This window comes from Glycine soja, chromosome 16 (genome assembly GCF_004193775.1).
Source record: "Glycine soja cultivar W05 chromosome 16, ASM419377v2, whole genome shotgun sequence".
Classification (NCBI taxonomy): domain Eukaryota; kingdom Viridiplantae; phylum Streptophyta; class Magnoliopsida; order Fabales; family Fabaceae; genus Glycine; species Glycine soja.
In genome coordinates, this window is record NC_041017.1 from 37,012,691 (window position 1) to 37,039,310 (window position 26,620).

Sequence of the window (26,620 nt, forward strand, 5' to 3'; positions counted from 1 at the left end):
TAGAGGACATACAGAAAAATGTTTTGAGAGAGATGTAAATACAATGTCATAGATTAAGGAATTAAGGGTGAGAGAAAAGGAGAAGACTACGAGAAGACCCTTTTTTCCAAGACTATGAAAAGTGAATCTATATCCTCACTTTACTTCTTGCTTATTTGTTGGTTGAGATAATTTAGTGAAAGTTGCATGCAGTTACGGATAATGAATTATGAGCATCTTTTTTCCTTTCTTGGTAGTTGGTTCTTTCCCTGGTGTATTTAATAATTAATATTCGTAGAAATGATTTTTCTTTTCTTCGTTTTCTTAATGATCGAGGGGGGTAAATGTCAAAAAATTCAGCAATCATTTTAGTTTTTTCATATTTTGCTACAATTTCATTGCATGATTATGATGTTTATAGCTGGGGGTTAAATTTTGGATATAAATATTTATCTCTACGAACAGAGAAATTATCGGTATCAACTATCAAGTGTCAACCAAAGAGGCAGTCACTAGAATTATAGTCTAAAACTGAAGCTACGCTAGAAACTACATATTTGCATCCAACTATCCAAATTAACACATAATATACCCAAATGGAGAATTGTGAATTCAAATAAAAATGTCATCATTTACTATTTATAATCCAGGGTATAAGCATCTAAAAAATCTAGAATACCATTTTCACAAGTGCTGAAGTGCATTAATAGATTCAGCGGTTGTTCCATACTGCATCCAGTCCTTGGTACATACAAGAGCCTCCAGTGTCTCTGGCCGCAAGGAACTCCGATACTCATCAATTTCTTTGCTTTTTGAATAAAACACAGAATCAGGAGCAACCGTAGAAACTGGAATGGATAATATATCCCGGGCCATCTTGGAAAGAGTAGGATACTTGATTTTGTTTAGCTTCCACCAAGCTAATACATCAAAGTCTGGTACACGTGGTAACAGTGATTCTTCAAGATACTGATCTAGCTCAGATTTCGTCTGTTGGCTAGTGGTTTCCATGATATAGGCATCAAAATCTGTAAGACCATTATCAGACAACACAGCACCTCCTGGGGATTCCTCCATCTTACTGTGGCTTTCAGCACTTCCATTTTCAGAATACACCGGTCTTAGTGGTAGGGGATGGGCTACATACTCATGAAACAGCTCCTGAATTCCATCATCCACAGTCCTGATATAGAAATGAGCATCCTCACCATAGATTTTTGTGAAACTGAACTCCACAAGTTTCATCTTAAAACGAGGATCCATAACTACTGCAAGAGCCAAAACCAGACTACACTCTCTCCAATACTTATCAATCTTTTCACTCATAATTTTATTAAGGTTGCTAATGAAGGGATCTTCACTCGTAACTGCACGAGCTGCATCTAACTGCAACTTCCAAACTTCGTGAAAGAAGGCAATAGTAGTGGGATGAGTTGTTGTAGTAAGAATGTTTGCTGCATCAAAAAGTGGCTTCAAGTAGCTACAGAGGATCTCAACCAGCTTCCAATCCTGCATAGATGGGGGGGCTCCCTTGTAATCAGGATCAGAAGTGTCCAAACAAGAAAAAACTTCCTTTAGCTCAGAAGCTGCCACAAGCATTTGATATGACCTATTCCAATGAATTTGGTCATCAATAAAAAGGCTCCTTTCACTAGGAACCTGAAGATGCCGCTTCAGCTCCAAGAATTTTTCCTCATGTAATTCTGAAATCTTCACGTATTTTACACTATCACGAATTTTATTGATCAAGTCTTGTGCTGAACCCAATAAATCCTTTGCAACACTGCTTAAAGTACAGGCAATGCAATTACCAACTAGCAACTGACCATTGAGGATAAGTGGATTCTTCACAGAGAGTAATGGTCTGAGATGTTCAAGGGCAACATTACTCAGTGCTTGATTGCAAGTGATAGAAAACAGCCTACCCTCCAACCCCCAATCAGAAAGGCAAACAGCTATAGCATGGGTGAGTGCAGAATCTGAATCAGGAAATGGTTCCATTACAACATTGAGAATTCGCCTCTGCAACTTCCAATCATGATCAACAAAATGTCCTGTGATAAATACATAACCTAAAGATTGACTTGATGTCCAGATGTCCAGTGTCAAACAAACACGTCCAGGTAATCCATCAATACACTTCAAAAGATGTTGCTTTTCCATCAGATAAGTTGCAACACAATCTCCCTGGATAGAGTTAAAGGTCTCCATTTTGAACTGGGGCTGCAGATTTTGGACAAATGCAACAAATCCCGAATGCTCAACCATGTGAAGGGGGTAATCATGCATAATGATCATCCTAGCAATCTCATTGCGGCATTGATCTTGATCAAAAATGACATACGGCATACTAGGGGATCTATATTGTCTTTTCCGTGTACTGCTAGCATCTCCAGTCCCACTTCTCCTAGTTCGTGCAGCATATGGGGTCAACTGATTACGGTTATGGTTGCGCAAAAGAGCTGAGCAGGTCCCCTTGGCTACATGGCGTTTGAGATGGCTGGTGCCAGCAACTTTTGAACCTGTACTATAGGCAAAAGTTTGAGCGCATTGCTTGCAGCGTGCCCTTCTACATTCAGGACTAACTGCTTCAATTGTGAAGTGTTCCCAGACTATAGACTTCTTTTTCCTTCGCTTGATAGGTTGCGCTTCTGGGATACAATCCTCATTGTTCAGGGGTGTCTCAGCATTTATTATCTCGTAGCTGGGTATGGCATCAGAAAAGGTCATTTCATAGTTTGCTTGAGAATTGACTATCTGATTGTGGTGCATTGTTTCAGTATTTTCCAGCTCATAATGAGACAGCATTTGGGAATTGGCCAGCTGATTATGGGACAATGCTTCAGAGTTCGATAGCTGATTGAGGGATACAGCCTCTGAATGGTTTGGATGATCGTTGGGCAGTGTTTCATAATGACTCAGATGATTATGATACATTACTTTGATGTCTGATAGATGAGTATCTGTCAGTGGTTCAGAATAAGGTAGTGGTTCTGAATGAGGCAGTGATTCAGGTTGAGGCAGCTGATCTTCAGGAATCATATAGAGATTAGTGAATTGATTTTCAGGACCAGTTTCAGAATGGGAGAGCAGATTGTTATGATTCCTTGTATGATTAGCCAACTCATTTTCAGGCGGAGCTTCTGAGATGACCTGATCATTGCATGTCTGAGTTTTGAGCATGTTGGCTTCATTGTCAGGCTGTGTCTCAGACATGACCACCTCATAGCTTTGCTGAGTCTCAGAAATGATCCCTTCATTGCCTTGCACGGTTTCAGATGTAACCACCTCATCACTGTGCTGTGTTTCAGATACAAGCACATCATTACTCGTATGTTTTTCAGAATTACAATTACCCACATTATTATGGTTTGGCAATGCCTCAGTATTCACCTGCTGGTTGCTGGGTTGAGAAGCCTTCATCTTCATATCAAGAGGTGCTTCAGAACTAACCAACTGACCACTGTTAGACAAATCTTCAGAGTTAGCAGACTGATTGGTGGGAACTGCCTTGGAATCACCTGTCTGACTGCTCCATGAGGCCTCAGCATTGTCTGGCTGGTTGCTGGTTAGTGATTCACAATTCTCCAGATGGTCATTCATAGGTTCTTCAGAGTTGCCCAAATATTGGTTGGGTAATGCCGCCACTGCTTCACCATTAGTAGCCAGTGTTTCAGAAGCAGGAAGTTCCTTGTTAGGCCGTGTTTCCAAATTGCTCGGCTCAGACTCTGGCGGTGTTTCAGACTCCGCCAGATCATTGCCGGGCTGAGCATCAGTACCAACAACAACAACAATTGGATCCTTTTTCATATCAGGAGTCACCTTTTCTTCAAGGGTATCAACCATCCTGCCTAACACCTGGAAGAAAAAAGATACTAATTAATTAATGGTGAATTACAATCGAGAAACAGTTTCCAGAAATACAGATACAATAGTATACATCAGAAAAAAACACTTAAATGTTTCTTTCTTGCATCAGATATCAAAGCAAAATACAAAGGATTCAGACAAACACCAACAATTATATTACATTAGTCTTAGTCCACAAGGCAGTGCCATTATGCCTGACACTGTCTACATATTAAAAAAATTGTCTTTTATTGTATGTGTAAATGACAGCAATGATGATTAAACCCTAGTGGGTTTTAAGTTTTAAAAGTTCCCATCAAGTTACTTTTTGTTGAGCACTAAAACAGAGCCCACACCTCATAACTACTTAACCTGTTCTTCAATAAGTTAGCAATGGTAGAACCGCAAACACAAAAAAAAAAAAACAAGAAAACAAACAACAAATTAGTATTAATAATCGCAACCCTGGGATCGATAATAGTTTCAGATCACTCAAAATCTGAGGATAAAAACAACATTTTCAAAAAAAATTATGTTGAAAATCGGGGAAATAAAAAAGAGGAACAAGAAAGAGAATGAATAACAGAATAAGGGGTTTTAGCAAGTGTTACTTACAGTGGAAACTAACGGTGATGGAAGAGGAAGCCCGGAAACGGAGCTTCAGGGCCCGACGGAGTGAGATCTTTGGGTTTTTTTGCAGAGAAAGACGGAGAGATTTGGGCTTCGGAACCAACCAACCCTAGGAGGAGGTAATTGGACCTTGGAGTGTCACGATGGTTTTAAAATAGGGTATTTGGACTCAAAGGTCCATTATTATTATTATTATTATTATTATTATTATTTCTATTTATTTTATTTTTTATAAAAAAAAATTACATTTTGGTTTGATTGTTAGGTCTATGTTTCTGTGTCTTCTCGTTCCTTTTCCGAAGCCTTAGCCCTAGCCCACCCTGTTATCAATAAAAGAGAATGGTTGAGGTTGTTTTATTTAGTTATTTATTTATTATTATGTTTTTGGGACTTTAAGTTGCAGTTGGAGACCATTATACTCACTGGATGGGTGTGAATGAGGGCCCACTCCATCTCAGGAGAATTTTCAGCCCAATGATATTTCAGTTTTCCACTTTGATACTATTTTATGGTTTTATTTAGTAGATGAGATATAATAAGATGGGATGATAATAGAATAAGGTAAGAATATAATAAGTTTTTATATATCTAATATTATATATATATATATATATATATATATATATATATATATCATTTTATTACATGCTTAAATTTATTTTAATCGATTCTACAATTTTGGTTCCTTATAATGTTTTATTACACTTTCAGTCTTTCATATTTTTGAAATTTAACAATTTTTATTCATTATTAGTTTGTTGTTAAATTTTTAATAAAAATTATTAACATGACATGATAATCATAACATGATGCTGACATGCTATTAAAAAAATTGTTACAAAAGTTTTAATTAAGTTGAAATTCTTACTCAACATTTTTTAATCAATTAAAACAAAAAATAATTAAATATAATAAATATATGATTTGTACGGTGGGTGTTAGATCTCCTCTACTTAAAATTCTTGATTTCAAAATATATTCAAACCTTGGGTAGTAAAAAAAAGAGTGATATGTTATATTTATAAGATCGAATTTCATATTTGGATGAACCTCACAATAACATTGTCTTCAACAACTTCCCATAGATTACAAGCATCAAGATAAGCTTCTAATCGAACAGTTGAAGCAAATGGATGAACCTTCTCAATTTATTTAGTATAGGGTGTTTGTGTTTTAGAAATTTTGAATAGACTCACTGAATCTCACGTATCCCTTGAATGAAAACTCTAAATACCACTTTGTTATTTTTTTTATCTATGAGAAGAAGAAAAATAATGTGCCAAAAAGTATGTATTATATCCTAAACTACTTGATTAAGAAATATAAATTATCATCATTTGTGTCAATCATTATTAGTTATTGTTATATGAATTTAAAAGTCATCAATATTTTTTTTATAATACGATATTTTCATAGTTGCAAACATGTTGAAATTCGTAATTGTTGATTATCTATGAAGAAAATAAATTAATCATTTTATTTTTTGCAAGTTTTTAATATTCAACCTTTTTTTAAATTTTTTTAAAATTAAGTTATATTTATTATTGGTAATGTGCACATAATGAAAATTAAATTACTTTATCTAAAGAAATTGAAATATAGGAAATTTAAATTGAATTATCTAAATAAAGTATTTAAAAATTAAATGAATTTAATTAAAGTGATTAAACTTCCTTATATTATATTTTAAATTTTTTGAAATTTTGAAATCTTTATCCACATACCACCTAAGAGAATATTGGCAATACATATTTACATTGCTTCCATTATTGTCATTCATCGTTTAAGTTTTTGAATATAAATTATTATTAGATAAACTTTTCATATGTAAATTAATTCATGAAAATTAACTGATCGAACATGAATAATATGATAAAATTAAAGTTAAATTATTTGAATAATATATAAGTTTGATTATTAATAAAAATAATTATAATTAAATTTTATTATTTTTTGATCAAATTATATATTAATTAACTATAGACAATATATATCTGGATGCAGGGAAGGTTATAAAAAAACATGTAAATTATTTAATTGTTTGATTTTTATGTTTAATCTCTTACTATCAAACTAATCTTTCTTTTATAACTACTAAAAACTATAAATTAACTATAATTATCCCACTCATTAGATGTAAAGTTTCATGCGATCAAAATGTCCATCAATGTCTTAATTGTGACAATTTTTCTACATGGGAGCAAAACTCACGTAATTTGGAAGCAAAATTCACGTAATTTGGAAATAAAATTCGAAAAAAAAATTAAAGAACGAAATTTGTGACATTATAAAATTTTAGGATAAAAAATACAATTTAGAATAAAATCAATTTGTTTGAGTGTCTTAAAAAAACAATTTATTTGAGTAGAAATCAATAAAAAAAAAAAAAAATCAAAATCCACTCTCACCACTCTAAACGGTCCGGTTTCCTCAAACGGCTACATTCTCTCTCGGTTACATTCTCTCTCGGTTACATTCTCTCTCTGTTCTTTCTTCGTCCTTATTACTATTCTATTTCTCATCCCAATTCAAAAATTCACGAAACTGCATTTTCCTGGGAAAACCCATTTTCATTTTCTCGGGAAAACCAATCCCCCTTTCTTGCCAGGGGGTTTCTAGACCAAAGCAATTCGCCTTTCGTTCATACTCATATCGTTTACTATATTGGTAAATTTCTCATCTTTGTTTTTCTGGGTTCCTCTAAATCATGTTCGCTTTCGGAGGAAAGTGTAACGACATAGTTTCTATTCTGGGTTTCACAAATTCTTCAATAACAAAAACAAAACAAAACAAACATTAACCTTAAATTTAGTATCTCACGTTGTAGTTCTGTGTCCTTAATTACATATCATAGGTCATTGAAATACTATCGCTTTCCTCTTTTTGGTGTTTTTCGTTTTGGTTCTTTTTCTTGTTCTTATCTTTTCAATTATGCATTGTGTTCCTAACATTTTCCAAAATCGTGTTGGTGGCAGAAAGCTATGTTCTTGCTTTGAAATTTTTTATGCCCAGTTTGGATTGAATCTCGGGGTGTTCAATCAATTGTGTTTGATTATCTTTATTTATTTTTTCTTTCATTGGGGGTGTTGGATTAGGAAAAATGGTCTTAACAGATTATAGGTCCAACACTGGCAGAATAATGTGGCATTTTCAGTGCTTCTATTATGCTGGTTTGTTTTAAGCCTGGGGGCTTAATCCTAATGATAAAGGTGTGGGTTTTAGGTTTTAGAAGTGTTTGTTTGATAGAGAGAACAGTAGATGATGTAAGTCTGGGAATTCGTTATTTAGCAACTAGTATATTGTTCATTGTTTCACACTTTCACTTAAACACACAGTTGAGCCTTAACAAGATGAGAATGGCCACCATGCATTGGCTATGGACTTCTTTTTACATAAACTAAAATCCTTTTAAATGGTTTCTTGTAGAAATAGTATTTTTTTCCAGTGAGAATCTCAACACAATATGAGCATGCTGTCATTTTAAAGTTACTTTATTGTACTTTGTACATTTGCATACATGCTTCTAATTACTACCATTTAATTGATGAGTAATTCTATATTGGAACTTGATTCTTCTTGGATGCTGACTTCTTTTGAATGATTGCTCATGGAGTTTAAATCTGTTGCAGGTATCTGCTCAGCAATGGGAGAGCGACCAGTACATGTTAGGCAGGTTGGATATTTTATGAATCACTAACTTTTATATTACTGTTTTAGGCCTTGTATGTGTACTGGTTAAATAAAGTGGATTACAGACCTTAAGGCAAATGAAACTGTCTTTATTGCTGTATTTGTGAAAATAATTTGAAGTGATTATGTTACGTAAGATGTATTCAATGAAGATTGTTGGTTATGAATTAAAGCTCATGCACAGATTTTTATCTAATAAACTGTTTTTTCAATGAATTACATTGTGCCAAAGGTAGCTGTTATGTTGAGAGGGATAATATGGATTCTTGTAAAAATTAATATACCTTATAGCTTTCTTTGTTGTTCCATGCCTGGGTAAAGGAGGAGGGATGTGTTGGGCCCTTAGTAGCCTACGTAAAACTCATCAATATACCTAACATGGGTCACTGACAACAATTTTGTTGTTGTGTAGTTTTCTTAGTTGTTATTTTCATGAGCTAAGGTTAGTTTATTGTCCAGTTGATCTACTAAGAAGAGGATTGGGTATTTCTTGTCTTTCATATTTTTCTAGTTTGACCAAAAAGCTGTAAGCTTGAAAGAAGAGCTAGCAAGAGTTTGCCCAGAGCTGGAAGAAATGCAAGAAAGGAAGTCTGAGCGTAGAAATCAATTTATAGAAGTTCAAGAACAGATTCAAAGTATCACAAATGAGATTTATAGTCCAAGTATTACAGCTGCTGTAGATGAAACTGATTTATCATTGAGAAAGCTTGAAGAATTCCAGACAGCTTTTTGCATTTCAAAAGGAGAAGGTCAATAATCTTCTTCTATTTTCCTCTCTCTCTATCTGAGTGTGTGTAAATCAATTTAAACCATCATGTATTGTTCTTTGTTACTTTCCATGCAAAGTGAGCGCCTCAAGAAGTTTCAAGACCGACCAACTGACTACCTTAAATTCTCTCTGTTCAGTGCTTGTCTTGGACTTAGCAGATAGTCAGTGGAATCCATCCTAGCTTAGGAAATTCAGAGGGACCTAGGAGTGTAAATAATGATACCATTAATCAATTGCCAATTGCTATACAAGACCTGCAAAAAGTTAAATTACAGAGAATGCAAAGGGTAAAAACTGGAAGTTTCAAGATCTAATTTAGATATGAAGCATAATTTTGTGTTTACAATTTCATGTTATTTTCTCTGGCTGAAAGTTGTAAATTGCTTATGGTCTGGCAGCTCCAAGATCCAGCTTCAACAATGTTGGAGCTCTGGAATTTGATGGATACACCTCTGGAAGAGCAACGGATGTTTCCGAATTTTACTTGTAATATAGCTGCTTCATAACATGAAGTAACTGAACCCAACAAACTTGTCTGAGAACTTCATCAATTATGGGAGTTATATTTCTTGGAGAAAGTAAGGACTACTTTTCTTGATTTTCTGCGGTTCATATTCCCTGGGTAAGTAATAATTTCATGCAGGGTGAGGCAGAAGTATATACGTTAGAAGAGTTAAAATCAAGCAAAATGAAAGAGCTTGTTTTGAAGAAAAGAGCAGAGCTTGAGGAGATTTGTCAAAAGACTCATTTGATTCCAGAAATTGATAGTGCAGTGAAATATGTTGTTGAAGCTACAGAATCTGGTAAGTTCCTAGTGAGAAACCACTGAATGAGTGCAATTGTTTCCTCAGCAAACTTAACGTCTGCACTTCCTTTCTTTATTAGGATCTGTGGACCCTGCAATTGTGCTTGAACAAATTGAACTTCAGATTGCCCAAGTAAAAGAGGAAGCTTTTGTCAGAAAAGAAATACTTGAAAAAGTTGAGAAATGGTTGTCAGCATGTGATGAAGAATATTGGCTTGAGGAGTACAACAGCGTTTGTTTTTTTATCTTCTTCATTTCTGTTTTGGCTCTATGCATATGAAGGTGGGGGGACCAACTTACATCAGATTTCAAGTCTTGGGCACTTATTATACTGTTTTAGCAAGTTGGTATTATTAACATTGAATGGTGTATTTCAGCAGTTGGATGCATACAATTCAATGTTCATACAGAAAAGTTACTAAGAGCTTGTTTGTTTCAGATTTGTTTTTTTTCATGAAAAATCATTTTATTTTTGAAAAAAAAAATCACTTCCGAAATTTTTAATTTTCTTGTTTAAGGTTTTGAAAAAAAATCATAATAAAAAAAATCAGATTTCTGATTATTTTGAGTAGCTTGTGAAAAAGCTATAATTATAACTATTGTAATAAAATAAAAAATAACTTCTACTTTTTATAAAATCTCTAAAAATAAATTACTTTTTATACATCTTAACATCCCTTTTCTTAAAATCCTAAATAAATGGGCCCTAAATGGTATAAATTGGATTCCCCTTCCCATATCTATCACACTTTACAATTTATTAATTTTATTGTACATTTGTTTCTTGTAGGACGAAAATCGATACAATGCTGGGAGAGGTTCTTATCTTACTCTCAAGCGAGCCAAGAAAGCCTGTGCCCTGGTTAAAAAACTTCCAGGTTTTTAGAGATCTTGATTATTACTTTGTTATCCATGATGTTGTTTTGTTATTGGACCTTGACTGTGTCAATGATATTAACTGTAACACAGCTTTGCTTTTCTGTGCCTTGGTGTTTGTTTATTATAGTGGAATGTCTTTTTCATTTTCTTTTGTTTGCATATAGCAATGGTAGATGCTTTAACTTCAAAAACTGTAGCATCAGAAAAGGACAAAGGCATTGAGTTCACATATGATGGTGTAAGTACCCTCACCTAAGGAATCATTGGAGGTCATCTTGGTGTCTGTTGGTTGCTCATCAAGTTTGTTTGAAACTAATTTTTGCTGTATGTGACTTTCTAGACCTGTCTGGTCTGTATGCTTGAGAACTACTCCCTATCACGGCAAGAGAAGGAGCAAGAGCGTTGTAGGCAGTGGGTATATGGACCACTTATTGCATTTATATATTTCTCCAATACAAATTTTTAGTTATAAGAAAATTCCCGACTTTTGTCTGAGTTTTAAAATTCAGGTAACATTTTATTGATCTGTATCAAATAGATGGTTTGCCTTTTTTTCTTTACATATTATGTTTCTGTTTCAGGAACTGAAGAAACTTCAGGGACAAATAATAGTGGAAAAGGAGGTATAAGTCCTTCAAAGGTCCAGAGTGTAAAAAAAAAACACCTAGGTTGTCAACTAAAAGGGCAGCAAGTAGAAGAGTCTCCCTTGGATGTCAAACCCCAAAATCTGATTCAAAATCTACTCAGTTATTCTCCACAGGGAAGACAGACAAAGCACACCAAAATGAGCAACTAAATAACCTGGATGATGATGTTTCATGTTTATCATGAGGTAGTTAACTTCTTTTAGATCTACTCCCTCCCCCCCCCCCCCCCTCTCCAGTTTTCCGTGCCTCTGGCTTGCAGAATTCTCACTTGGTATTTGGTAAGGATTTCCTTCCTGTTTGATTGAAAGGAAATAACATGAACCAATGCAAAATTTCTTACGAATTTGCTTCCCTTAATTTGGGCTAAAATGGTAAGGGGGATGTTTGGAATGTGGTCGGTTCTATAGGTCCAGATCCTGCTAAACAAAAATACAAGTATTGGTAAAGCCAAATTTTCTGTCTTGGTTTTTTTCTCTTTCTTTTTCTTTCATTCATTTTATGGAAGCAGGAAATTTTATTACTCTCAGATTCCATTAGCAATTAGCATAGCATTTTTCATTCTGTTAATTTTCTTCTCAAAGTGAATGACATAAGCGGCCTCCATCAATGTAGTTATGTGCCAACTTGCCATCTAAACTCAACCATAATAGACTTTTGGATACCTGTTTATCTTTTCTTTTGTTTTAGAAGATGATTCTCTACCGGATTCTCCCAACTACTCTTCATGATGACTTTTTGGTAAGGCTGTACACCAAGGAATGTTTTATACAATTTTATTCGGTTGATGTTGAAGGTGGAAGCCAAGGCCACATCTCAGCTGGTTGATTTTCCCATAATTTCTAGCCAGTATATCAAGCATTCCTTTGATGTTTGTGTTTCATATAATCTGCACAAACAACATATATGCTTATGGATGGTTTATACATATGTTTCTTTTTCTTGTCACATTCATGCATTTAGAACTCTTGACACTATTTTTGTTTTTCTTATGAGATATAGCTAGAAGAGGAGAATATTGCTGGTGTTCCTATGAGAAAATACTCTACCGGTGCTGGAAGTGTGTTCCTGACGTGGTATCTCCTTTGACTCGACAACCTTTTTGTCCCATCTCTTCAACAGTATCGTCGAAAGCGAATGTTGCATTTGCTGCAAATGATACACATAATGAGAAGTTGCAGAAAACATTAGTAGTTAGCAATTTTCCATCCATCACTACTTCAAAGACAACCACAGTGGTGGATAAGAGAACAAAACTCCAAAGGGCAGTATCCATTCCTGACCCCACTACACCATAGTTCTTTCCACACCATAGTTCGTGTCCACTTCTCTATGTAATAATCGGGAAGCCAATTACATTTGACTTGTGATCATCATTACAGGTAACTACTATAACAATGTAACTATGTAATCTGGAAAACCAAACAAACAAATCATGCTAACACAAAGCCGAGCCTTCTTTCCTTAAAGGAATATTCAATCTCTTGAGCCAAGACTCCATAAGATCTGATGCAGGAGCTGGAGTCATGGACATATTCATATAGGAATTGACACTTTCAAAGGCGTAGTGGGGTCAGGAAAGGAAAGAGCGTCTTAATGCAAAATTTTGCAATCTAATGTGATTTTATTTTTTTCACAAATAGAAGTTTCATCTCAAAACTGTTTTACCTTTACCTGGCCTATATTTCCCAGCTGTACTCTTCTTGCTGGTTTGACACTTTAAGTTTAAATATAGAAAAAAAATTATGTTATGAGTAATAATTACGTGTGACTCTGCAGTACCTACATACAACCAAATCTGAGTTTGTTTAGGTTTCTCACCAGTAGATTGTGGGAGATCTCATGCACCTTAATCCTACCGAAAAGAAAGTCAACTTGTTTTAGTTAGCAAAAGTAAAATTCTTTATTTGCTATGTAGCTACTGACAACTGTCTACAGCTTATAGTGCCAAGTCAACAACTAGCAAAAAAAAAAAGTTTATTTTTTGATACACGATTTAGTTGTGGAACATTGCTCTATTTGGACTAGTTCCCTTTCCCTAATGTTCATTAAGTTAAGTTTCCAGGTTTGGGTAGATGCTGCAACAAAAAATAGCACTGTATCTGCTAAGTCTCCAGGCCTAATAGTATCTGTGTATGTAGATCCTATTTAAATCAGAAATGTAGATGCTGGCCCGTAATATTAGTATTTAGTGACTAGTAGCCCCTTCTGTTTACAAGATTTTTCTGTTTAATTTTTTGTCCTTTTTTCTTCTCAAAGAAGAAAAGGTTTTAAGAAATGGCCCCTTTTAGTCAACACAAGCTGTGAAAGAGAAGAAAGGGAAAAATAAAGAATAGAAGATAAAAAATAATGGGAAAAAAGATAGAAGAGAAGTGCATGCGTCTAGTGACATCTTCTTAGGGTAGATTCACCAAACCAATAGGGCATTTCAATTCAATTCATTTTCTTTTTGCTTGTGAAAACATCCATTTATTATGTGTCTTGGTCAACTTTAATTTAACTTAAAAGACAGAGAACTTGTCAGTAGTTGAGGAAATGGAATGGCTCCAAACTTTGCTTTACAGTTTCGAATTAATTTTTTTCCTTTGTTTTCAAAAGGCAGTAAATAAATAAATGCCAATTTTTATAAAAAGGACTTTTTATTTCTCCTTTTCCAAAATCAACACCTATTTTTTTATGCATTCAAATTAATAAGTATCTGTATTCAGAGTCATTTATTTTTTTTGATTCAGAGTCATTTATTAAATCACCTTTATTAAATTTCCAAGACGGACGTGAACCAATTTCTTAACCAAAATTCATACTTTGAATTTTGAAATTAAAATATTAATTAATAATTAAATTCCCATTATTTAATTACTTTATCATTTTACATTTTAATATATTTTCCCCAAATTTTCAACTTTATTTATTTACTCCTCCTTTTCCTGCAAAACCCTAATTTCATATTTCACTCCGGAGAATTTGTCAACCAGAATTGTTGTTTTTCTCTTTAATTGTAGATTTTTTTTTCAAAAAATTTGTTTTATTTTTTTTGAAGCTCTTTCCGCTCTCTGCAATGGTGGAGATTTGAGTTACTGTGTCGCGTCTTTCTCGGAGTTCAACCTCAACCGTTCAAAATTATGCTTCTGGGTTTTCGTCATTTCAGACAAAAGTTTCTATTTTTGAGGTGTTTCTGAGCAGTTACAACTTTTTCTGTGCTTAAACGTCATTGTACTGTTTCTGGGTACGTCAGTTCTGCATTCAAGTACATTTGTCTTCACTGAGTTAAAAAAGATTCAATCTTTTCTGCTGTTTATGATTTTGTTAATGCTTGAATCTTCAATGGGTAGGGTTTAAGTGTGTTTTAAGGTTTTGGGGTGTCCTAGTTTTTCTTTGATTCACAAAAAAATGGAGGAAAGAGAGATTTTTAGTTCTGGGCATGCTGTTAATCTTCTCGAGGCCCCCCATAGCTTCCACGTGGCACTAAACTCGTGCAGTTTTCCGGGCCCACAGTGGAGACACCGGCACCAGCACCAGCACCGGCACCGGCACCGGCACCAGCACCGGCACCGGTACCGGTGATTGCTCCGGTGATGAATTCAGGTAGTACGGAGGGGAAGAAGAAGAGGGGCAGGCCTAGGAAGTATGGACCGGATGGCAAGGTGGCGCTGTCACCGATGCCGATATCGGCGTCGATTCCGTTCACCGGAGACTTCTCAGCCTGGAAAAGGGGCAGAGGGAAGCCACTTGAATCAATCAAGAAGACTTTTAAGTTTTATGAAGCTGGAGGTGCAGGATCTGGTAGAAAAGATTGCTCATTGATTCCTACGTTTTTTAGCCTTTAATCTTTTATTAGTTACTGCTGCTTTGTATGTTTTTATTTTTTTATGTTTTTTATGTTTTTATGTTTTACTGTTGGATTAGCAGTAAATAACAGTAGTTTTTTTTTTCTTTTCAAATTTAGTAGGGTTGTTATTTGCTATGTAAATTTTAAAATATGGATTTTTTTTTTCTGAGTTGTAGTTGATTTAGGCTTGGTTTGCAATATGTGTGTTTTGTTTCATGGATTTGATTTATGTTTTTGATGTTGATTTTATATATGGTGGTACAAGTGGACCCTTGTCTCAGATTCCCTTCAGATCTGGAAATGAAGATGTGTGGTGGTGGAAGGGGATATTTTGTGGTCAAAGTGAGGTGTGGTCGGTTTTCAGTTAAGGTTGCATATGATACTCCTTTTTTTTCTTTATGAGGGGAAGGTGACATAATCTGACCACAGAAACTGAGTTGGAATAACTGATGGCACCACACAAGCATATTCAATAGGTTTAGTCCAGTACTTATTAGCTGATGTGTCATTTTGACAAGGCTTGGAATGGTCTAAAGTCTATACTATTGATTTGGACTTTGGACCATGCCATGCTGCAAAATAGGAACCTAAAATTGAATAATCTGACAAGTTGATTCAAGTTGCATCTTTAAAAAATAGGTAGTGTTAAGGGCAAGTAGACTGGAAAATTTTGTAGAAGATTTTAAGATGAATTCTTCCATGCAGCATGTTAATAGGGGCTTCATAAAGTGATAGTTTTAATTTATGTAGCCATTCAAATTTAATTAAGTCTCCAATGTACATGATACTTTTCCACATCATGAAGAGGTTGGAATGGATGTGAAAATTGATTTTAACCCCCTTTTTTAATATGCAGCTCATGCTTAGGCTACATTAGCATTTAGCTGTGAATTTAACATGTATACTTTTCTATCTGAAGATATTCCTGGTTCATAAATTTTTTTATATGAGAATTAGCTCTAGGCTCTTTGAAAGTTTTGGAACAGATGAAGCGGAGGATAGTTGTTTCATTACATTATGCATTTGATTAATGATTGATGAAGCAGGATAAATCTGGTTTAATGATATATTTGGAATCAGGCGTTGTGGTGCTAATTGCATCAAGTGTCAAATTTTGTAAATGACACCTTGAAATAATTTTCTACAAAAACAAGTTTTATCAATTAAATTGTTGTTGAATACTTGAATCATGTGATTTTATCATGATGATCATGTTCATGTATATCAAATTTTAGGCTAGTTATGGCATGTATGGTTTAGCTTTTGGAACTACAACTATGGTTTTGGTAAAAGCTAGACAAAATGTGTTCTTAGACATTTGTAAAAGTGTAACCTAATATTTTAAGTAGCACATTGTCTGTATAAATAAAGTGGTGCAGTGAAATATCTATTAGTGTTTAAATTGCCTGAACTTTTGTAGATTTTTACTTTACAATTGATCTTGTCACACACAAACACATACATATGCACAGTTAGGATATGATTTAAATGATGCAGCTTCTGTTGCAGCTTACAATGTCAGAACCACTTTCATTGTTGTATTCTCTTGAAAATGATCTATTGGTCAATATAGTTTATTTCACTGAATGTTTATCATGTCTGGTTAAAAGTGGTTCTAATTAAATTATTTATAACCCTTTTTTATTTCATGGATTGCTTTTTAACGGAATGAAAGTTTTTTTTTTTTTTTTGTGAATTAAATAGTAATTTTCACTTTGAACTTTATGTTCTCTTCTGTTACTCTATCTATCAATTAATCTATCTACCTATTTATTTTATAGGTGATGGAATTGCATACTCGGTTGGTGCCAATTTCACACCTCACATCCTTACAGTAAATGATGGCGAGGTATTCTGTTCTTTCCTTTTGAGTCTATATTCTGAAAATAGTCAGATTATTTAGTCAACTTGTGTGAATGCCTTATTCAGAAGAAATGTGAAGGCCATTCATTTTGTCTATTTGTTGAAATTCCATACATTTCTTTTAAATGTAATAGCATCTTACCCCTTAAAATTTCTTAATTCCTTTTAACATGTATCATACTTTACTTTCTTTATTTGGTGGGATAATCACTCTCTTTATGCTTTTAATAAAGTAATATCGTTGTATATAATCAAATACCTAAAAATGTTTGTTTAATTATGCATGTGTGTTATCCCATTAGTTACATATAACAATAATTAATAATTAACCGTATTACTGCATGGTTGCTTAAAATTTTGGTTGTAGGAAGTTATTTGAATGACAAGGGGTTGAGTGTACAAAGATGGTGTAGCTAGAGTTTAGCTGGGTATGATGAACAAGTTAACAAAGATTCAAGTAAATGGCTAAACCGCTAAATGTTATCCCAACTCTCAAAGTTGTGAGAATTACCCATGTGTACTAACCTCAGGATTGGTGGTTCTTAGGAAATTGAACAAAATTTGAAATTAGTTTTTTGGAATCTTTATTTCTGAACAGGTTCAGAATTTGAGAAGTCAAAAAGTTGTAGAAGCTTAGTCTAGAGGAGGAGAATGGATGAAAGAAAGCTTATTTGTGAATGTATTTGTGATTTCCTGTGCCCTGTTTCAGGACGTTACTATGAAGATTATGTCCTTCTCTCAACAAGGATGTCGAGCAATTTGCATTCTGTCTGCAAATGGCACAATTTCAAATGTTACACTACGCCAACCAACTTCTTCTGGTGGTACTTTAACATATGAGGTTAGTTCAGTCTTCAGTCCTAAATTTCTATATCAGCTGATGTATATGTAACATTAACCTGGTTTCTAATTCCTGATTTATCTCAGCACTATCTGTCTACAGTCTACCATTTTAGGCATTAAGTATCAAATGTCAGTTTTTTTATTTTATTTTTGAGGGGTAGAGGTGTTGGTAAATCATGTGTTTGTTTTTGTAATATGTTATCAAGTAGATGGTATTGATTGAAAAATGGATGCATCTACACTAAACTGTTAGCAAAAATAAGGGTTTTCATTTAGAGTTTTTTTAAAGTTGATTCTTGCAATTGGGTGAGAATAGTTATCTCTGTTATGTGATTGGCTTCTCTTGCAATATTATCTCTGACTGTATCAGCAGATGTTGGTAGTTGCATTAATTAGGTCATCAACTAAGATGATATTAATGTTGATAATTATGCATTAAGCCTTTGATTCGGACATGTAGAAAAAGTTGGTTCTTATCCACAAATTCAAGATCTAACATGCTTTTTTTCTTTCTTATGTTCATAATTTTGTGTTGAATATTCTCAATGACTACTGAGAACTATCCCCATTGCTCTGTTTTAATAGTGTTCAGTATCTTTCAGTTTTGAACACTATAAATGAATACCCCTTTGTTTTTCACACTTTCCACTGTTGCCCCTCATAGATGTCTTATTATGACCTTGTTTTGTGCTTTTTGACCGTTCATCTTAATCCTTGCCAAACTTCTTTGGAAACTAATTATATTGTCACAATAAAAGCTTTTTCGTGTATGGAATTAGAAATTTAACATCTGGCTACCAAGTCTTCATTTTTATAGCATTAATTCACTTTAACATCACATGTAATTGATTAACATTTCACAGTTATCTTTCTATAGAGAAATGCTATCAACACTCCTTTTTACACATAAATGAAATCCCTTAGTGATTCCACTAATGATTGTGAACCCAAGTTATTTAGTGGGGTCCAGTATGGGATTTTATCCAAATCAGTGTTAAAAAGAGAATTTCAAATAGTGTGTTGTTGCTAGCATTACTACCTTTATATTGCACTTGGTTACAGCACTAGATAAATACATAAAAATAAATTTGCTGGCACTTATTTTTATGCTTCTATAGGGGCGGTTTGAAATTCTTTCCTTGTCTGGTTCATATATAACACTCCTTTTTACACATAAATGAAATCCCTTAGTGATTCCACTAATGATTGTGAACCCAAGTTATTTAGTGGGGTCCAGTATGGGATTTTATCCAAATCAGTGTTAAAAAGAGAATTTCAAATAGTGTGTTGTTGCTAGCATTACTACCTTTATATTGCACTTGGTTACAGCACTAGATAAATACATAAAAATAAATTTGCTGGCACTTATTTTTATGCTTCTATAGGGGCGGTTTGAAATTCTTTCCTTGTCTGGTTCATATATAACAACTGAGAATGGATTAACAAAGAGCAGATCTGGTGGTATGAGCATCTCTTTGGCCGGTCCAGATGGTCGAGTAATGGGGGGTGGATTGGCTGGTTTGCTGGTAGCTGCAGGTCCTGTGCAGGTAATTTCTGCTATAGAAGAGGATATTTGATAGGGTTTAAAAAAGAAAAAGAAATATCTTGTAAAATTGTTTATCAAGATGTTTGTAACCTTTATTAAATAGAAAAGGCTAAATAGTCTATGCATTGACGGTGTAAAGAATTTTTAAAGTCATCTAATGACAAACTGTCAAATATGATGAGTTTGTTAACTTTTTACAATAAATTACCTTAAAAGTTATAGCAATGGTTTTTTATTGGTTGACTGTGTAATTAAATTGCATAGAAAGTAAAGTTAAAAGATAATATTGGTCCAAATGATGGTTGTCCAAATTACTCTCATCATAAAGCAATCGTGTTAAATTATAAACATTTTAGGCTTCTCAAATAAGAGTTTTGATGGACTTTCTTGTGCCATATCAACTAAAAAGAAAAATAAAGATAGAGCACATGCATTGAAAGAACTAAACTACATGTATGAGGAACATTTTACTGGACACTTCTCATGCCATCTTCTGCATCAGGTTGTTGTGGCTAGTTTTCTTCCTGGTCATCAGCTGGAGCAGCAGAAACCGAAGAAGCCAAGGGTGGAGCATATAATATCAATGGCTGCCCCTATGCATGTCAACCCTACTTCAGCTGCTGAAGAAATAAGAATTGGTCTTGGTGGAGTAAAGCCAATCATGACACCAGCTGCTTTTCAAGTGGACCACATTTTTGGCAATGGCCAAAGCTCTGGGAACTCAGCTTCTGATGATTCAGCCTCTTTCCCTGAAAATGAGTCCAACCCCAGCCATGCAGATGCTGGAGTTGCATGCTAAACATGCTCCCTGCCAAGTATTTGGTGTTCTACAGTGTCAAACCCCTTTTGGGCTCATGCTTGACTGATGCTGACAATTAACATGACACTTATAGTGGGATGGATGAGTGTCAGGTTGGTTTTGACTTGAGAAATTGTTCGCTTTGTGTTAGGTGTTATTAGTGTTAGGAAATCTACTTTTTAGGCTTTCCTTGTTTCTCTTTGGTGTTATCTAATATTGTTTACTGAGTTGTAGCAGTTAGATGTAGGATATATGTTTGAAATGAGTGCATGTGGGTGCTTTCTAAACTGTAACCTAACGATATTATTTGTTGTGAAGGAGGAAATTACATTTCAGCATTTATTTGTTTTCTCATTTTAGTGTGGCTGTTTAGATTTTTTTTTTAAAGTTAACAAATTTATGCATAAAGGTTTGTAATTAAATTTTACACTATCAACATATACACTATTTACTCTAAATGAAGAATAGATAATCAATAAGGTTTATTTTCATATTTTCGTCACCCCTATTAATGGACAAAGACCCGGTGGTGTCATGGTTATAACTTATAAAAAAGTGACTTGTATGTACAAGGGGAGACAAAAACAACGTTGTTAAATGGCCTGTTGAATTTTAATTTGGTCTCTTAACTTCTTTCTAATTGAGTCCCCACCTATGTCCAACAACCACATAAACTAGTGAGTGACCACAACCATAATTCGAACACAGGCTGCAACCAATTTATCTGGAGAAAGAGAGGCAGAGAAGTAAAAGGATAGGGACTCAAATGTGAATGGTAGCACTATGGAAATCAATGGTGATTGAGAAGGTGGTGTGGTGTTGGAGTTTGTGGTGGTTCAACAATTCGTGTCATTGGTAGCATAGGGTGGTGAATGGTAGTGATGCTAGAAGTTAATGTGACTTGAGCTAAGCATAAGAAAGTAAACAAGGGGCTAAATCCAAAAAATATTTAATTTCTTTCTTTATTTTTTAAAGAAAAAATATGTTTATTTTAAATGTTTAAAGTGATACTAATTATTAACTTTTTAACCATGTTCTTCTTTTTACTTAATTTTTAAGTCTTTAACAGACATTATAAATAATAAAGAAATAATAATAATAATAAGTCATATTAGAAAGTTAAAAAATAAAATAATTATATTTTTTAACTTATGTAATCTTTTAAAATGTTTTGTATTAATTTGGTTCCAATATCATTTTTACTAGTTCTGGGTGGTAATTATTGATAATTCTATTATATAATAACCTAACGTGACTAATAACCTAATTTGATTACAAATGAATCAAATAACTTGTGATGTTTAAAAACCTCCAAAATGAATTAACAATGTTTATATCAAAAATTATATTTTTTTTGTCTCTTCTTGAGCGATCTTTTTACACTTTTTAATGAAAAAGAAAGTAATTAACTTCATAGACACGTTAAAAAATAGTCTAATAGATTCATAATTGAAGACTAATAAAAATGTTTTATTTCTGCCGTAACCAAATTAATAAAAAAATTATAAAAATTAAATTAATATTTTTAAAATTTAAAAGGATACCAAATATATATTTTTTAAAGAAAAACTAATCAACCAAATTAAAATATTACCAATGCTGAAGTGGTGTCTGTCTTCATTGCATCCCTTTTACCCAATTAAGCCACTGAATGGCCATGTCAACATCACCATTAGATAAACTATTATTACCATGACAGCATACATTGATTAATCATTTTTTACTTAACGAACATTGAAAAAAATATTATGTAACCAAATTTAAAGTAAAAATTCAGTAAATTGACCTATTTTCAAACTTAAAACCCAAGTCAAACTTAAAATAGCTTTGCTACTCAATTCCTACCTTTTTATTTCGGTTTGCTCTTCTATGTACAATTCTTTTTCTATTTGCAGTAAAAACATCTTAATTTGATAGTCTTTGATAATGTAAATTAGACTGTGAACTATCCTTGTTGTTACTTCCTAATTCGATGACCTGCATTTGCACTGCCTTCATATCCAAAGACCTTCGTCTCCAATTCTTTATATTGTAGAGCATCCTTCATTCCTTCACATTGTCATTCGATATATCAGGGTGTTTGATTTGGTTATTTTTTATTTTCATTTTCACTGAAAATAAAAATTGGTGATGGAAATGTGTTTGGTTGGATTTTTGAAAACATTTTCATTAAAAATATTTTTTTCAAACGAACAAAAAATGAAAATAATAAAATTCCGTTTTCAGTTGTTTAACATAAACCTCATTTTGGTTAAAATGAAAACGCGGTGACAAGGAGTGTAATTTTAAACAAATCTAAAAATACATTTTCTTCCTTTCCTTCACATGTTTCTCTCCTTCTACAAAAAACAGAACGCACAAGAAGTCAAACCAAATATATTTTCAGAATTTTAATCTTTTAAAAATGAAAACAGTTTTCAGAAAATGAAAACAAAAAATGAAAATGCAAACCAAACACAATCTTATTTTCTCCAAGAATGGTAGTATCAACAAATTCTTCATATGATTTTGGCCAGGAACATAATAGAATTATAGCTTGATCTTCATCATCAATATCCTCTAACACCTTGTAAGTCTAAGATGATTCAGTTAAAATTATCGAGATGGTCGCTTCCTTGCATATTATTTTCAGTCATCTAAAAGACATACAAATGCTAATTTTGGTAACATTAAGTACATGTTTAAATTAAAGCTTGTAAACTTAAGTATACAAATTAAATCTTTTTTTAAAAAAAATTAGTTTTCAAACAAAATTTTAATGTGCAAACGTTATATTGAGAGTAATCAAACATGTCATGAAATTGATTTTATTCTTCAAAACTACATTTAACACCATGAAATTATTTTTGAATGGTTAATTAAACATGCCCTAATTGGTTGGGATTTATTTTGGAATTTGATTTCGAGTTTCTTCCGCAACTTCGGTCGTTGTTTCATCAACAACCTCACACAGAATCTCATTAGTTAGACACAACAAAATCAAGCTGTGTCTTAACCAAAATCTCCTTATCCTTCGACTTCAAATTCGTAGATAGTATATATTTTTGTTTAAGTTGTCTCACAACTCTGATGAACAATACTTGTCTAATCTTTAATTTTCATTAAGTGAAATGATTCTATTCATTGAATTTCTCAATATTGAAATTTGTATGAAGACAATGTCACTTGTTTAGACAAAAACAAAAAGATAAAAAAAAATCCAAAAAGTAAAAGAACATACACACATTTAATATGATTCAAGCAATGTGACTTATGTTCATGACCTATCATAGAATTTTAATTCTTTTAGAAAATAGAGAGTCTTGATCATCAATAAACAACGAACACCAAAACAATTACTTTAATTCGCAACCAAATATAAAATAAGTGAAATTCTAATGAAATACAAAAACCAGGTACGATTAACATAATGTTACGAAAAAAACTTTGTGTGCCGCTAAAGGCAACTTTCTACAAAGGGAGAATGAACAAACTTGAATAGCAAGCTGATTGAAGTACTAATTAATAATTACACACATTAGAACATCAAACTAACCTTGGTTAGCCAACAAATGTTTTCTATGAATAATCTATCCATATACGGTAAAAATAGGATCTTCATTTTATTGAGGGGCGACATTTTTCGCACCTTTAAAAAAAAATGCAAATTCATCATTATTTAGCATCTTTCATATTTTAAAATTTTCAAAATTATTAACGACTTTCAAATTTTTACGTTAATCTTTTGCCATCTTAAATTCTAATTTTTTATATCCTCAAATTAGTTTCTTTCATTTCTTTTAATTTAAGTTTTCTTTCTTAAATCTGTTTTGCTTAAATTTTTTAGTGTATTTATGTAAATTCATTGTACTTATTTTCCTTATAATTTTATATTTTTTAATTTTGACCTAAATAAAAATAACCGAACGAAATATGAAATATTGACGAGTTTTGCTACTTATGGGGTCTGGACCATTCATGGAAAAGAACTTTGATTTGTTTCGAAGATCATATGTAAAAAAATGGAAAAGAAAATTGTTTTCTTGTTTGTTGATGACAATTCGAATTGTAACAACTATAAATTATTATTTTTTTCTTTATGTCTTTATCTCAAAACCACAGTCATAGTCGTTTTTCTTGAATATTTTTCTAGTACCAAGAAAAAAAGAAGCAACTAGGCTAACGAAAACAAAGCCAGCCAATCAGCAAGCAACAAATAAAGTGCAAGAATTATTGTGATGTGAATTTGAGAAAAATATATTTGCATATAGTTTTTCTGATATAAATAAGCTTTATACTTTTTTAATTTTATCTAAGAATTGATTGAATTACTATATAAGAAACTCTCCCATGTGCGGATCTTACACAAAAATAACCGGTTTCTATATAAGAAAGTGCTGTAAAATGTAATGAGAAAATAAAATACACGAATTATTTCAGCTAATTAGGCATAAAGTGATTCGTTAGAGAAAAATCTAAAATATCATTTTTTATTTTTTTAGCCAACATGATTAGAACCTTTGCTTATCATAACACTTTGAGATATTCCTACAAGTTGGTGTGTTTTAAGCCAACTACAAGTCTAATATTCTATGTGAGACTTAATTATACTTCGTCTCTTCTTAATTACTAAATGTTATGTGAGAATTAAATTCAATTTTTTCCTCACAAACTGTATTCCACTTATTAAGTTATTTATGTACTTTTTAAAACACAACCATATAATAATGCCACAGAAGCCTATTTTTTGCATATCTACAATTTTGCCACATTTCTTTTAGTTTACAATCCATCTTGGGCTTTAGGATGATGTCTTACACTCCACAACCTTTTTGCTATGCTTCATCCCAAATCCCAGAAAGAAAATATGCTATGTTTCATCCCAATTCCCAGAAAGAAAAATAGAGGTCCTTTCGTGGCTAGTGCCTAGTGCATCCAATATGAGCAAAAAGAAAAGGAATATATAAAATAAAGAAATTCCCACAAAATGTTTCTTTACAAGAAAAAAAAAAGAAAAGAAAAGAAAAAGAAAGAATAAAGGAATCCCTACATATGCTGCTTCCAAGCATGCTCTTTATGCACATCACCTTTTCCCCTTATCCATGTGACATGAGCAATTAGAATAAAGTTCTACATTGAAAATTCTTATCTTCTATTCTATTTTCCAGGGAGACTCACTCAATCACTTAACTTTCATTCATTTTCTGGTTTAATTTACCAAGGCACTAAGGTTGACATGTTGAAACAATTGCCTCCAAAACACAAAAGCAAGAGGAATTGATTTCTAGTCCGAACCGAAGACATTTTATCTATGCACATATAAACAACTATTTCTATGTTATTTTCTTGAATGGTACAATATAACAAAATTCAACACAAGACTCAAATTTTTCAAGCCTAAGTTTAATAACTCAAAGTTAAACCACCTAGTGGGATAAGGCGTTGTTGTTGTTGTAAGTTTAATAACCCAAAGTTAAAGGCCTAACTTTCCTTATTATTTGAATCCTATGCCAAGTTTGATGTGCTCAACAATTCTTCCTTCCACCCTTTGTTAACTTTCTCTATAAACTCTTCCACTCTTCTCTTCAGCTCATCCTCATCGTTGATGTTGTTGTCGTCATCATCATCCTCTTCTTCATTGCTGCAATCATCATTGCCTTCAATTTCAATGCTTTCAACTGTTTCTGCTTCCTGATCATGTGACACTTCCACAGCTTGTGGCAATGATGCTGTCTCTTTTTCCACAAGAGACTTAGAGTACTTTGCTTCTTGTTTCTGATTCTCACCCTTGGAGAGAGGGATTTCACTTTCTTGATGAATGCTGAGGCTAGGCTTCAAGTCCACTAGGATAATGACTATGATCAAATTGCAGAAGCAGAAAATGAATGCGGAGCTGGAAGCAGCTTGAGTGATGAAGTCCAACACAGAATCCAACATGGCTGGGAACAATTAGGAAATAAACACACAAAAGGGTGCCAAAGAGTGAAAGAGTGGAAACAAGAGAGCAACTGTATATGCAACTTTGAGGACTTTTAAGGTCTATTTAAAGCCCGTTTGGGATATAGATGCAAACGTGGAAAGAGCCCCTTTCATTATTATTTGTAGCAAAATTTTAAGGAGTTGCTGGTGAAGTGTGGTGTGAAAGCTATCATGAGAATGTAACAATACCATATACAATTGTGTATGTGAAAGCTAAGGAATATAACAATATAATACACATTTGTATAATAATTGATTGATTCATGCATTGATAATGTGTGTGGAAAGGTTCTTCCAACTGTATGTGGGGTGTATTTTATTTAATTGATTAATCAAAAGTCTTTTGTACTATACAAGGAGCATCACATGGAGCTTTCTTGGCCAGTCATATAGGCACAGCCCTATGTAATAACTCGACATCACCAACCAAAAACTTTTACGTGTGTTTGGTTTCTCTGTCAATTTTCTCTAATTTCTACCACTTGTTATTGCTGGGTTTAATTTTATAACATGGGCAATTAAGTAAACTAAAATAAA

The 26,620-nt window shown here is 33.2% G+C and overlaps 3 protein-coding genes, 1 long non-coding RNA gene and 1 pseudogene across 5 annotated transcripts; 2 read left to right on the forward strand and 3 right to left on the reverse strand.

Moving 5' to 3' along the window:
* Window positions 1-470: 470 nt before the first annotated feature.
* Window positions 471-4,612, reverse strand: LOC114390839 (zinc finger BED domain-containing protein DAYSLEEPER-like). Of its 2 annotated transcripts, XM_028351736.1 has the most exons (3): window positions 4,444-4,612; window positions 3,373-3,837; window positions 471-3,279 (listed from the first exon to the last, which is right to left on the reverse strand). In XM_028351736.1, exons 2-3 carry the CDS (start codon window positions 3,823-3,825, stop codon window positions 664-666), a joined length of 3,069 nt encoding a protein of 1,022 aa, XP_028207537.1. In that variant the 5' UTR covers window positions 3,826-3,837; window positions 4,444-4,612; the 3' UTR covers window positions 471-663. The 2 variants fall into 2 exon arrangements, with proteins under 2 accessions (XP_028207537.1, XP_028207536.1); XM_028351735.1 differs by having other exon boundaries at window positions 471-3,837.
* A 4,127-nt stretch (window positions 4,613-8,739) lies between these two features.
* Window positions 8,740-9,378, reverse strand: LOC114389321. Its single transcript, XR_003661746.1, has 2 exons — window positions 9,262-9,378; window positions 8,740-9,118 (listed from the first exon to the last, which is right to left on the reverse strand). It is a non-coding gene; the product is annotated as an uncharacterized LOC114389321 (long non-coding RNA).
* A 150-nt stretch (window positions 9,379-9,528) lies between these two features.
* Window positions 9,529-13,003, forward strand: LOC114389320 (annotated as a pseudogene).
* A 116-nt stretch (window positions 13,004-13,119) lies between these two features.
* LOC114389319 (AT-hook motif nuclear-localized protein 6-like) lies at window positions 13,120-20,479 on the forward strand. The gene is made up of 6 exons (XM_028349959.1): window positions 13,120-14,776; window positions 14,807-15,028; window positions 16,856-16,923; window positions 17,647-17,778; window positions 19,166-19,327; window positions 19,829-20,479. The coding sequence occupies exons 2-6, from the start codon at window positions 14,821-14,823 to the stop codon at window positions 20,123-20,125; spliced, it is 867 nt and encodes a 288-aa protein (XP_028205760.1). The 5' UTR covers window positions 13,120-14,776; window positions 14,807-14,820; the 3' UTR covers window positions 20,126-20,479.
* A 4,742-nt stretch (window positions 20,480-25,221) lies between these two features.
* Window positions 25,222-26,204, reverse strand: LOC114390076. Its single transcript, XM_028350761.1, has 2 exons — window positions 25,571-26,204; window positions 25,222-25,514 (listed from the first exon to the last, which is right to left on the reverse strand). The coding sequence occupies exon 1, from the start codon at window positions 26,039-26,041 to the stop codon at window positions 25,610-25,612; it is 432 nt and encodes a 143-aa protein (XP_028206562.1). The 5' UTR covers window positions 26,042-26,204; the 3' UTR covers window positions 25,222-25,514; window positions 25,571-25,609.
* Window positions 26,205-26,620: the final 416 nt, after the last annotated feature.